This window comes from Schistosoma haematobium, chromosome 2 (genome assembly GCF_000699445.3).
Source record: "Schistosoma haematobium chromosome 2, whole genome shotgun sequence".
Taxonomy (NCBI): Eukaryota; Metazoa; Platyhelminthes; class Trematoda; order Strigeidida; family Schistosomatidae; genus Schistosoma; species Schistosoma haematobium.
Window position 1 is genome coordinate 13,887,251 of NC_067197.1, and position 13,284 is coordinate 13,900,534.

The 13,284-nt window shown below is 37.2% G+C and overlaps 1 protein-coding gene across 1 annotated transcript in view; it reads right to left on the minus strand.

Annotated features, from left to right (window-relative positions):
• The window catches only part of SOS2 (Son of sevenless 2), a 60,245-nt gene that overhangs the window by 18,788 nt on the left and 28,173 nt on the right, over nt 1–13,284 (minus strand). Inside the window, exons 10-13 of the mRNA XM_051214380.1 lie at nt 11,921–12,395; nt 9,940–10,014; nt 1,416–2,465; nt 360–687 (exon numbers count right to left, since the gene is read on the minus strand). Coding sequence (XP_051067544.1) covers nt 360–687; nt 1,416–2,465; nt 9,940–10,014; nt 11,921–12,395 — 1,928 coding nt within the window. The remainder of the gene's footprint in view (nt 1–359; nt 688–1,415; nt 2,466–9,939; nt 10,015–11,920; nt 12,396–13,284) is intronic.

Genomic DNA, 13,284 nt, shown 5'->3' on the forward strand with positions numbered 1-13,284 from the left:
TATTAGTAATTTGTAAATCGCTAGATGCTTAAAATAGAGATTAGCAAAAAGTGAATTCTGAATTAAAAATGTCATTAATGTTAAGTAAAAATTGTATGGTTAAATTACAACTCCACCTGGAGCCCCTCTGGGTTTACTGTCGGCCCCAAGCCCGGATAAAGGAGGGTTGGGCATGGGGTTAACGACCCCATCCCGTAGAAAACTGACTCGTTAAAAAAAACACTAAGAAGAATGGTTAAATTCCACAATTTGATTAAAGTTTTTGAACTACTATACATTAATTTTAGGGTAGTAATAATAATGATAATAATAATTCACGAAGAAAATAACACACTAACTAGAAACAGTAATCAACTCACATTATTTAAGGTTATACGATTTGCGAAATTTCTTAATTGATTTGATTCGATTGGTGATACAGATGTTGGGTCAGATGATGATGATATTGGCAATAAATCCGCATTATCTTTACTTGTTTCCATTGTTCTTATCATTGTTTCAGGATATTGTGTAGAAATTGGAGGATTTTGCAAATAATGTTTAATACGTTCAACAGACGAAATTAAATATCTAGCTTGTATACTCGATAAAAAATCTAACAGTTTCTGACGTAGTCGAGGATTAGGAGCAAAATCATTTTGATAATAACGTACATTACGAACCCAACGGGATAGGAACATTATCACTCTGGAAACAATATAAGAATTGATTAAAAAATTTAAAATTATTACGATCGATAAACTGTAAACCTTGTCATTGATCGATTTCTAAAATGATAGATTATTCTACAAGTCACTTATTGCCTGAATGAGTATAAGCCCATAGTACGCTACTCAAGTTGAACTAAGTGAAGTCGTAAAATAAGTGGTTTTTATAGCGAAACAAATAAACACAGACGACCCCATAGCATGTAGAGTTAGCAGTAAGACTTTATTCTCGGACATAAAATTTGCTGTTGTTGGAAAATCATTCTGATAAAGGCCTGGTTGGAATGTTTGAATGGGTAATCCCGACCACTAATTAAAGGTAGGGGACTCATACAGTATAACTACTAAGTTTTCATTACTGTATGGGCAAATTAAATTTACCTGCCTGGTATTACTACTAACTCATATACACAATAAATATAACACAGAACTATTACGAAAAGAATCGGTTGGATCAATACGTAGAACACCAGGGCTAGTTGTAGTAAAAATAATGTCCTAGGTAAAGAAAATAATATGAAGCAGTAAAGGACTAACAAACAACATGCATTAAAGAGCAATACACAGCTGTCGTCGCCTAAATCCGACAATAGGGGCTACATAATTAAATTTCTTACCAAAATAATTTAGTAATGGCTTCATATATAACAATGGGACAGAAATTATCTCATTTAAATATGTAAGAAAATATTACTTTTAAAATTTTACCTAGACTGAATACGCTTTTTATATCCTGAACGAAATCTTTTGAGCATATGCTGTGCTGGAGATTCCAATTGACCCTGCTCTACTTCAATATTCCATTCTTCAGGTAGAAATTCCGGATCAGGTATACGAAACCTTTCAATGAGTAAATCTAACAATTCATCTGATGTAGTAACACGTCTATAAACCAATAAGAAACAATTTACTAAACGTGTATCAAAATAAGTCGGATAGGTGAGCCGTTCAATTAGTTTATCTAATGTAGCCATACGTATTTGTGGTGGGAAACTGGATGAATTAGAAAAGCGTTGATTGACAATTTCAGTAGACCGAATAGGGGATTGCGATGATTGCCGTTGAAAAGCATAATCACGCAAAGATTTTATTGTACTGGTACGACCATTCGTAAGAGTTTGGTTTGGATTATTGTTATTATTATGACAATCATTAGATGATCCATGACTAGTCAGGGTTAATGTACTCGATGAACCACTGTTACTCAACACTGATATCATAACATTAGTACTGTCTTGCTTTTCATGACTTCCAGATAATATTATCTCTCCATTGCGATCATCACTACGTTCAGTGCCGATAAAATTACTATTATGATTAATAGTCGTAGTAGAATTTTCAATATTTGATGATAATGATGTATTTGTTATCGGTGAAGATTGTGATGATAGACCAATTACTAATGAAAGAGGTGAAGAATTAACAACAATATTAGAAGACGCTAAAGAATGCGATCCTATCAATACTCCATTATTATCGTCATCATCACCTTCATCATCTTCATCTTTTCCTTCTAATTCTTCCTCTTCCCTTTCACCATCTGGACTAGTATCACCTGTTGTACATAAATAACTAGATGATTCATTGAAACGTATTTTACCAGAATCAAAATGATTTGTTACATCAGTTGATTGAATTATAGGCTGTTGTTCATGTTGATTTGTATTTGTAATCGCATTATTCTTATAAGGATATAACATAGATATTGGCACATTTGTTTCAAATATAATATTGTTCATACTATCAGGTTGACTAAATCTAGTCGTAAAATACAATTGCAAAAAAAATATGTATATGAGAAAAACCGAATAGTTTTTTAATGTTTGTTTTGGAAAATTCGATCGATCCGAAATTATCTTTATTTAATTGAGAGAGAGTTCGAACCATACAGTGAGTAAATATAACTAGTGCAATTATAAGAGACTTAATAAAATCCCATCAGTAATTCATCTAAAAGGTACATGTTTATGTAGTTTACTTGAATTACATAAATTATGTCAAGGCTATTGATATTACCGGGCAATAAAAACTGAAAAGATAGTATAGGATTGAAACTAGTAACCCATTGGTTGAAATTCGGGAGCCAATGAAAGTTTTGTCATAACATTTCCAGAAATATTCAACACAGCATCCAACAATACCATACTGTTGTAAAAGAGCTACCAACTACATCATGTAAAGAGAATCCTATATTACATTTATATATGTCTTAGCAGAACAGAGTACATTGGAGATTCCTGATAGGCGAACTATGCTTCACGAAGAAATGAAAGGCGTAGGTAAGTAAATATTCTAGGCAAAAGATAATATACCATAAAAGAGAATGAAGAGTGACGGGTAATACGGATTTACAAAGTTGTGGTTGGATCTTCTCCAGAAAACAGTAAGAATGCAAATTGCAAGACCGTTTTATTTTCATGCCGAACCGACGTGTTAGGTAAAAACTAGATGCCATCAGAGAGCGAAATGAAAGGTTAATTTTATCTGAAATTACAAAAATCTACATATAGAAAGTGTTGATCGATACAATGACCAAAGGATATACATATATTTAGAAGCGACTTGCTATAAATATGGGAAAGGCCCAACATTACAAAGTCAAAACAAAATATTTTCTCTTATTATCGAGTTCAGAACCGAGATTATTAATGCTGGTATCAATAAGTATTTAGCCTTGACCGGAATGAACGCTTACTTAATTACAGTTTGAATTATCAGCTTCCTTAAAGTGAACATAGTATTTTGGAAATCAGTTGTGTAATTTAAAAGCGCATTTTATGAGCAGCTTTGTACCATGAATTGAGAAGTTAGCCAACTGACATTCAAGCTTAATCAAATTGTAAATTAAATTAGACAAAAATTAAAAGGCAGCTTTAAAAATACAATTCTTTCTGATAAACGTGTTTTCATCGCACATAACACAATATTCAATAAAACAAACGAAGATAGACAAAAATATCCGCTACATGTCACTTCTCCAACTCCTCAAAACAACTTACATGTTCTTGTAAAAGCACGTGCATTGAAGGAACATGAAGACTGGTATGTACGCGTTTTGTTGAACATATTCCAAAGAACATATGGTTTCAAAGACAAAAGATTTTTCAGTTTTATAAGCATGACATATAACTAAGATGAGACATAAGGCAGATGGGATGAAAGCATTCAAAATAATAGAAAGACAATATGAGTCAGCAGTTAACCTTTATCTGCGTTGGTAACAAAAGACTTTCGACATTTTTACTCACGCAAGTTCAGTTCATACGTCTTTTCGTTCCAAACTTTTTAGATTTTTGCTGCATTACATAATGGAAATTATTTTAAAATATTATACCGCCGTCACATCTAAAATTTATAACAGCCTGTTTAAAAATTAATTCTGAATTACACTTATATTCTGTACACATTATTTATTATCAGTATAGGGTTGTGGAGATTTATGAGTCTTTAATTAAGGTCATGATCCGATCAATATCAGACAAACATTGAAAACCTGGAAGCAGGACCAGAGGTCTTGTGTTCGGATTCCGCGTGCGGAATCATGTACATGTACTGCTGAGGAGTACCACAATAAGATTAAACGGCCGTTCAGTGCATCCAGGTTCTTAGTGATGGTCTGACATTGGTCGGTTCATGATCTCAATTAACATCGTTTAACGATGGATAAAATTTCTCATAATTTTAAATTATGTTATTAATTGAAACATACCCAAGCTTATTAGTTTGTATGTAGCGAAAGAGAAAGTAACCAATTATAGTGAATAGATTTTATTCTACAATCAATTACATTTCGACTTTACGTAAATTTATAAAGCCAATTCAGCTAGGCTATTTGTAAAATTTAAGAATCTCGACTTTAGAGAAGTGAATTTTTATCATGGAGTATTTATGAAATATTAGAAAAGAGAACGAAGTAAACGTTAAACACTGACTGAATTACAACTTCTCAGTTAAGTGATATACGCTGAATAATGAAAAACATCTTCTACTTTTCATAATACATTCAATCTACTAATATGTAAGTATAGGATTGTAAAGATTGTTGAGTTTCATTGAAATCATTAACTGGTCAATTCTTCCAGATTTTTAATGGTGGTCTAACAGTGAACGACTCATGATTTCAATGAAATCTACCAGTGTGTTTGTAGAGGCTGATTTCCCCTATATCTGACTCCAATAAATAGTATCCCATTAACTGAGTATTTAATGCAGACTAAATCTCCCAGTAGAATTATAGATTTACTCGAAATTATTCAAAAAACTGAACATGAATTCTGTCAATACATTTAAGTTAAAAAATGATATTGTGCACTTAGCTATGTGCAATAAAAGCATGAAACATAAAAACGATAAACTATTACGTATAAGGATTAAATCATAAGTACTTCAAACGCAGTGGACGTTCTACGCGTGTTTATCGATGTGAATAAGCATTTTAGTTAAGTAACTGCTTCTCTTAAATGAGTAGGCCATATACCAAAGGACACACAGATATCTACCTTATAAAATATATCTAATTTAGAAGGAAAACCTAGAATTTTAAAAATAAACACTTTAGGATAACCTAACACATATACAGAGAGAGTGTGTGTGAGTATCAACCCTAAATATTACAACAGCAGATTCACATTTGTATAAAATACACTGTAACCTCTAACAGCACTCAAGACCACTGTATTCATAATCAACCTCCGTCTTCACTTCCTATTACTCCTCCTACATCGACTTTCACCTCCAAACTTCCTCTTTCGGCTTCCTCCTCATGTGTCACCATTTCCAACGATTCTAGTGCTCAAAACACTGTTCCAGGTCTACTGAAACCTCGCTACAAACTACACATTGGAGCCTTCAACGTACGCATCCTATGTCAAATCGGTCAGCAGGCCTCTTTGGCTAAAACACTAGAATCTCGTACAATTGATGTATGCTGTGTCTCTGAAACAGGCATACAGGATCCCAGTGTGGTCATTCACTTGGCCTCACCTCGGCAAAACGGAGAGCCAACGAGATACACAGGTCTACTCCAGGTCTAATCCACAAGACAGTGGTGCAGTGTTAGGAAATACAGTCTCACTGTAGCCAGTGACCAAAAAATTATTTATTTATTTATTTGGACACATAATATTGGTATGAGAATGCGCCATACAAAACAATGAGAATTTAAAAGGAAGGAAAAAAAGAGAGAATAATAACGAAGAGATTGATGTAAGGTAGTGTAATAATAATAGTAATAGTAGGGGAACAGAAGGGTACAATCAGAAGAAATCTTTCAGTTAAGGAAGATACAACCACGTTTTATGAAGAAAGTAAAAGAAAGTTACAGCATGATCGCCACTGGCTTCTATTCTGAGCCATATCTGATAACGTCTCTAGCCACTGTGTTGTACCATCTCTCAGACCCCAACCAGGGAGTCGTGAAGGACCGACACAAGCCAGCCCTTTGCAGCTTTCTTCCATACCACGACACCATGTCATATACTGACCACCTCTCCGCTTTTGCCAACCAGTCCCAGAGTCGGCAAATAATGCACGACGTGAGATTCTCTGGGACGACACCCGTAGAACATGTCCAAGCCATCGAAGTCAGTGCTTCAAGATGGTGACACCAATTGCATTATCATCTCTGTGCCCGAACACACGATGCCGAACCTCTGCATTACTGACATGGTGTTGCCACTGGATGTCAGCAATCCTTCGGAGAAAACGATGATCAAACACAGATATTCGTCTAACGTCTTCAACTCGGAGAGGCCAGGTTTCACAAGCATAGAGCAAAACTGCTCTCACCGACGCGTTGTAGATCCGACCTTTTACAGCCAGACTAACATCACGAAGGCGCCCAAAATGGCCCAGATTGGCATAATCCGCTCTGGCTTTCACTATTCGTCCATTGATCCCATCACTCACACCCCCACCAGCACTTATGCAGCTACCTAGATACACCAACTTCTCGACTACTTCTATCTGTTCACCATCCAGGGTGAGTACAGGATTAGAGTCCTGCCAGTCTTGTAGAAGTACTTTGCACTTCGAAGGTGCAAAGCACATACCATACTTACGGACACTGATTGCCAACTGATTATGTGCGGATTGCATGCCTTGGGCATTATCGCACATTAAGACAATATCGTCCGCATACTCAAGGTCGAGAAGTCTTTCTCCAGGCAACAGATCCACACCACCATTACTTACATTCATCAGAGCAGTTTCCAGAATGTCATCGATGGCAAAGTTGAAGAGGAATGGTGAGATTGGGCAACCCTGCCTAGCCCCACTGCTCGAATGGAACAATGGAGAGAGGTGGTTGTATGCCCTCACTCTGCCTGAGGTGTTTTTATATAGGGCTTTTAGGATGTTAATAAACTTCTCAGGCACACCCTTCTTCAATAGACAATCCCAGAGAACAGTCCTGTCCAACGAATCGAAGGCAGCCCTGATGTCAAGAAACACTACGATCGTTGGCCTTTGATGAGAATGGCGATGTTCTAACATTTGGCGGAGGGTGAAGATATGATCAATACATCCTCGACCAGAACGAAACCCAGCCTGCTCCTCGCGAGTCAATCTTTCTCGGGGTTTGAACAACCTACGAAGTATGACTGAAGCCAATAGCTTTGACGCAATCGGAAGTAGACTTATCCCCCGATAGTTGTTACAAAAACGTGAATCCTTTTTAAAGATAGGGACGACTATCGACTCATTTCATGACGTTGGTACACCCTCTAGATCCCAGACTTTTGAAAACAACGTCGTCAGTTCCTTAGTCAGAAAGTCACCACCATCTTTAAAAAGAGCCAGAGGTAAGTCATCTGGGCCAGGTGACTTGTAGCGCTTCACGAGTTGGAGTTCCTTGCGGACTTCCGCCTCATGTGGTGGATCAGTCATCACCGGCCATGGAGGGTAGGACAGTCTGACCAATGTTGCCGGAGCAGCAGGCCAGACCGACGGGCTTCGAAGAGTTGTGAGAAGCCTGAAGAAACGCAGTGCTTATAGGCGGGACGTTTCGCGAAGCCGCAAGCGGCTTTACTCGCCATTTTCATGGCGCCATGCAGCTCCAATCAATGCTCATCTATAATTTTCGGTGGGATGGTAGCTAGCCTAGAAGCCAGCTCAATTCGATACTTACTCGCAACAGAAGTTGCAACCAACTTGCTGACATCAATCCTTTGGTGGCGGTCACTTCGTTGTCCACTGAAAAGTAAGGTAAGATTGGCGCAGACCAGGGCATGATCAGAGTTCAGATAGGTACTTCAAAAGGAGCGGCAGTCTTGTACACAACTACACCAGCGATAGCTGATCACGATGTGATCAATCTGAGTCCACGCTTGAGATGCAGAGGGAGGACGCCAGGTGGCACATCGGCGACGACTGTGCCGAAAGTTAGTGCTAGTCAGAAACAGGTTGTGGTCTGTGCACAGTTGCAGTAGACGGTCCCCGTTATCTGTCCTGTGACCAACAAGTCCCCATCGGCCACCTAAACGACTCTCTTCTGTGCCTAGACCCCCGACCTGAGCATTCAAGTCTCCGGCTAGTACTACAATATCTGTCGAACGCACTTTCTGGAGAAAAACAGATTACTGGTGGTAAAACTCATCCTTGAATGCATCGGGGCTACAATCTGTCGGAGCATAGGCGGAGATGACGAAAAGACATCGCTTCTCACGCCGATTTCTTCTCACTTTGATGGAACTCTCTAATCTAACAGCACATAACCGACTGTTAATGGGGATCCAATCAATTAGTGCTACCTCAGCTCTAGCGCTTAGTGCGACACCAACGCTAGCAAGACCAGACGAAGATGCCACAGGGTCCCCGGATAAACGCACGTAAAACAAGCTTTTCGAAGCGACAGACAGAGATCGAATTTGTAGTACTTCGCCAGAGTCTTGAATACGGGTCTCGGATAGACAACAAACATCAATATTAAGACTTTCTAAAGACATAGCCAGCCCTATCTGTTGTTCAACCTGCATAAGTGTGCGAACGTTGAAGGCAGCCAGTTTGAATGGCGCACGTGGTTTGAGAAAAACTGCTTCAGTACTCATATTCAGTGGAAACATGCAATTTTCAACCGGCCAGTGACTCGAGAACGTTTAGATACAGTCGAATTTCCACCAAAGACGAGCTGCTGTATAAGTCGAAAAAATAAGTATAGACGGAGTAGGAATAAAAGAGGGTGAATAATGATGTAGTAAATGCTCTCACATGGCGACGCGTATACAGCCACTCCCACGGAAGTCCTACTCACTGAACCCTCGCGGCAGTGGTGTTGTTTACGAAATTTAGAAGATGAAAAGCGAATGTCCGACGCTTTAACTGGGTCGGTGGATACGGAGGATCTCTGGTTACAAACCAATGGTGTGCATGGGCTCCAGGATCCTGAGTCAACAAGTGGCGTATGAACCTATTGTGGGTCACTGGCTACCACAGGACTTCATCTCCCTACATTGCTCCACTGCTTTGTGGATCAGACCTTTAGGTCGAAGGCTCCGGGGGTAGCTCATTAAGAAAACGCCCTGCTTCGGTGCGGGCACCCGGGCAGTATCACAGACCACACATGAATCAATTGGTTTTTGCGGTGCATATGGATTCGGTGTCCCTTCGTATCAATGTTTATGTGTCCAAATAAATAAACTTCTGCAGAAACGCTTGCTGCTTTTCGGTAAGCTGTTGTCAGCACTAGTGCGCTAATTTTTTTGTCACAAAATCATTACATATTATATTTTAATATTGAGTTCTTAAGTATCATACTTTTGCTACGGTCCCTATTCTTTCCTGAATTCCATCGTTTATAGAGAACTGTTGTTGAAGCGTTGTAAGTCAGTGATAGTATTATCGAGTTCATATAAATTCCGGTCGTATTAGATAAATCTCAATCATTCGTAATTAGGAAATAATTGTGTGCCCAATTCATAAGCGTTTCCAGAAATCTAACAGATCCCATATTGATTTCATTAATGATCAATTGTTGATGAAAGAATAACACAAATTAAAGATACTCCCGGTGAAATTTTATACTGTTTATTCCAAGTTGAAAGTTAAAGTGTCTAGACGTAGCTTGCACATATTGGCAAATGAAACACAGATTGATGCTTGGTTATCATATTTTATCTTCAGATAAAGGTAATCATATGAAAATTTCTAACAAAAATAACAATTTTAATTGATGAAATATAATTCAACAGTTAAGTAATTATAATAAAATAATAACAGAAATAATAATAATAACTACTTGTAAATGTGCGATGATGGCAAACGAAGTGAAACTTCCAGTCTGGGTAAAGTTCGTATATACCGTATAAATAGCCTAATACACAAAAGTAAATATTGTGTTAAAATTGAAAATGAGTAAAATGAAAAAAATAACAAGTAACAAATTATGATAAAAAAGATGAGTTTGTAGCCAGCAGTGGAAACCAAAAAGCGCGTTTCGGACTAACTGGGACTAATCAACTAGATATATGTGCATACCAACGCTGGATCATACTCCTTGAATAACACCTTCAAATTCTAATCTTTCCTATTACTGTTTATACTCTTACTAATTCTACCACTACGGGATTTGAATCGATAACTGCATCTCTGTGCTAATATGGTATGGCAACTCAAAGTGATGTACGTACGTACGAAGTTCTACGTTGTTACTGACTGACTGATACTAGCGCTAATGTTCACACCGCGACTCGAATTCAGTGCTTGTGTCTTCAAATGCTCAAGGCGTTATCTACCTAGCTTTTGAGTCCATATGGTCACTCACTTGTCCCGGTGAGAATATCAATACTGAAATGTAGGCATATTCAGGTGACCAATCTCAATTAGAACGAAGGGTACATTCAGGATTCCATCGCTAGCCACAATCCAACATTTCTTTGAAATCTTCGTAATCTGATCGCAATATCAAGGAGATCCACCCAGGATGCACACACCCGAAGAGATTAATCAACTGAAGTTCTTAACATCAAAAATGGAAAAATCCACACCATTACAACTGAATTGGAAGAAAGTGTGGTTTCTGGGTTTTTTTTTCCTAATAATTTTATGAAAATGGGGGGGATGGTATAATATCTTATTTAGGAGTTTTGAGAATGTTTAGGTGGAAAAAATTAAAAATAATACTCAACTTTACGTACATTTACGAAACTGTATATGTGATCGAATTTTTTTATTTTAATTTTTGTGGGGAATCGTTTAGGGCTTGAAAAAGAGAAATAATTACATAGAAGAATATTTATCAGTATAGGGTTGTGAAGATTGTCCCGGGCTTTCAATGGTGGTCTAACACTGATTCATTCACGATATCAACTAAAAAAATATTTTATTACAAATAATTCATGTTTTGGAGCAATACTATTTCATAGTGTTACGTTAGAACAAAACCAAAAATCTACAGACAGTCAATCAATCATTATATACTCAACTATACGATATTCTATACAAATTCACGTGGCAATAGATTTTACTGAGGGTTTTTGATTGAAATTCTTAAGTGTCAAATATTGCCTTGAGGTGTACTCTACTTATTTGGCAGTTTACTATGATTACCTAGATCATTTCAACAGCAAGAAACTTACAACATCTCTGAATAGAAAGTTTCTTGTGAAAAGACATGATATACATTTTTTACAAAGGTATAATCATTATTATGTATAAATTATCTAGTAAAGCCTTAGTGCGAGTTAGCTGAAAGCTACTGGAGGTCAAGCGGAAAATTGGTGTCAGACTGTTGGACTAACTAATATCGATAGACACACACTACGGAGTTGGGGTCTACATCATAACCATGATCAATGGCTGGAGACGTCTAATGAAATGGTTCAGTCACAGTGGTGCAGATGTATTCGTATACTCCGGATCCTGAGTTTCAGTACACATTTTCACTGTCCTTTCGAAACACATTCCCAATCAAAAGTCTGCCTCATTATCATAGCCACAATATTATTCCGACCTATTTGGCCTTTCATTTGGTTAACTTCATCTCATGGGGCTATAAATGTATGAAAATTTGATCCGATCCACATTAGTCTCAGGCTCTACGTTAGTTACGACCAACAGACTACTAAAGTGTCTGTTAACTTCTTCCTATTTCAGATGAATATCGCACAATAAAACAAATCTATATCTCAGTAACGGAGGATAATAATATTATTGCAGTCAAATTAACAGTTGAATCAATATGTCAAAACAACGAAACAATAAATTTTACAAAAATTTACCGATAACTTTGAATACTTAGCAAACTAGCTATCCAATCCGCTTTTTCTTCGGGTGTTCGTAAAAATATTCGAATATGATTAACATTGATACTAGATGATAAATTAGTGAAGGTGAATTTTTCAGAAGCACTATTTGATGAAGAAAGACTATTCAGAGTTGAATTTCCTTCGTTACAACCATTGATAGAAGTGGTAGTGGTAGTAATAGTAGTAGTAGTGGCAGTAGTTACTTCTTCATTGTAGTTTATTCTTCCAATGGATGATTTTTGTGAACCAGGATGACACATATAGTGATGATGATGACGATTATAGGAATGATTTAACGATTTCTGCAGTGTTGTGGGACTACATGAACTCGAATCAACATATTCTAATTCGAAAAGAAATGGAAATGCACTGATTCCTCCTGAGCCACTAGAGCTAACTAAACTTGGATGACTTGAAATAGATCCATTGAAATTTGACGAGAAAAAACCTTTAGGAAGAATCCAAAAGTTTTTAAAAAAAAATAATAAGCAGACTTAGTGCTAAATTACAAAGTGTCTTCACAAAATGTGAAAGCCATAAATTAAATACATTATTTGTAAATCTTCCTTCAGTTGTCCTTTACACGCTTCCTGATTCTTCAAATTATGTTGTTACTATGATTTCTCTGTTTCCCTTCCTGCTCTTTTAAAATTCAGTCGTCTGATGACAGGTATGCCACATCCTATTGTCGTTACATACTACTTATATCATTCAGCATAAATAGCATGCACCACAGTAACATCTCAGACCATGGAGCTCGATCGCTTAAGCTACACGAAGAATAAATTCGTTGAAGACATCCTTTACTGACGAGGGTTTCCTGTCGACTACTTCTAACCACCAAACACCTCAATTCATACAATTTCAAATCAATCAGACTAGAAGTCACGTTGCAAATTGGTTGACAGAACACCGTCAACACTAAGAGATTAGACATGAGGTCAACAACCACAGGGTAATCAATCTGCTGTGGATAGTTACAATGAAAGCTGATACATCTGCTATTCTGACGCTAGATATGGACTTCATAGCCGCTCTCTTCATCCCCAGACTTCGTTTGTAATTGAGCTCCCAACAGTAGAGAAAAGAGCAGAAGTAACAAAGCTTTATTTTAAAGTTCATTAATGTACAGAAAACAACAGTAGTTATAAGTTTATTGGTAACCTCTGATATATGGCAACTTCTAGAAGCATACCAAATTTAGCCATAGAATTAGTATTTAACCAATCAGTCAAACTCGTCAAATTTCTAAACACATTTTTCGCGTATTCTGACTAGACGAAACGTTTACAATTCTTAACTGCATTTTGAAGACCTTAACGAGGAATTCCAGTGGA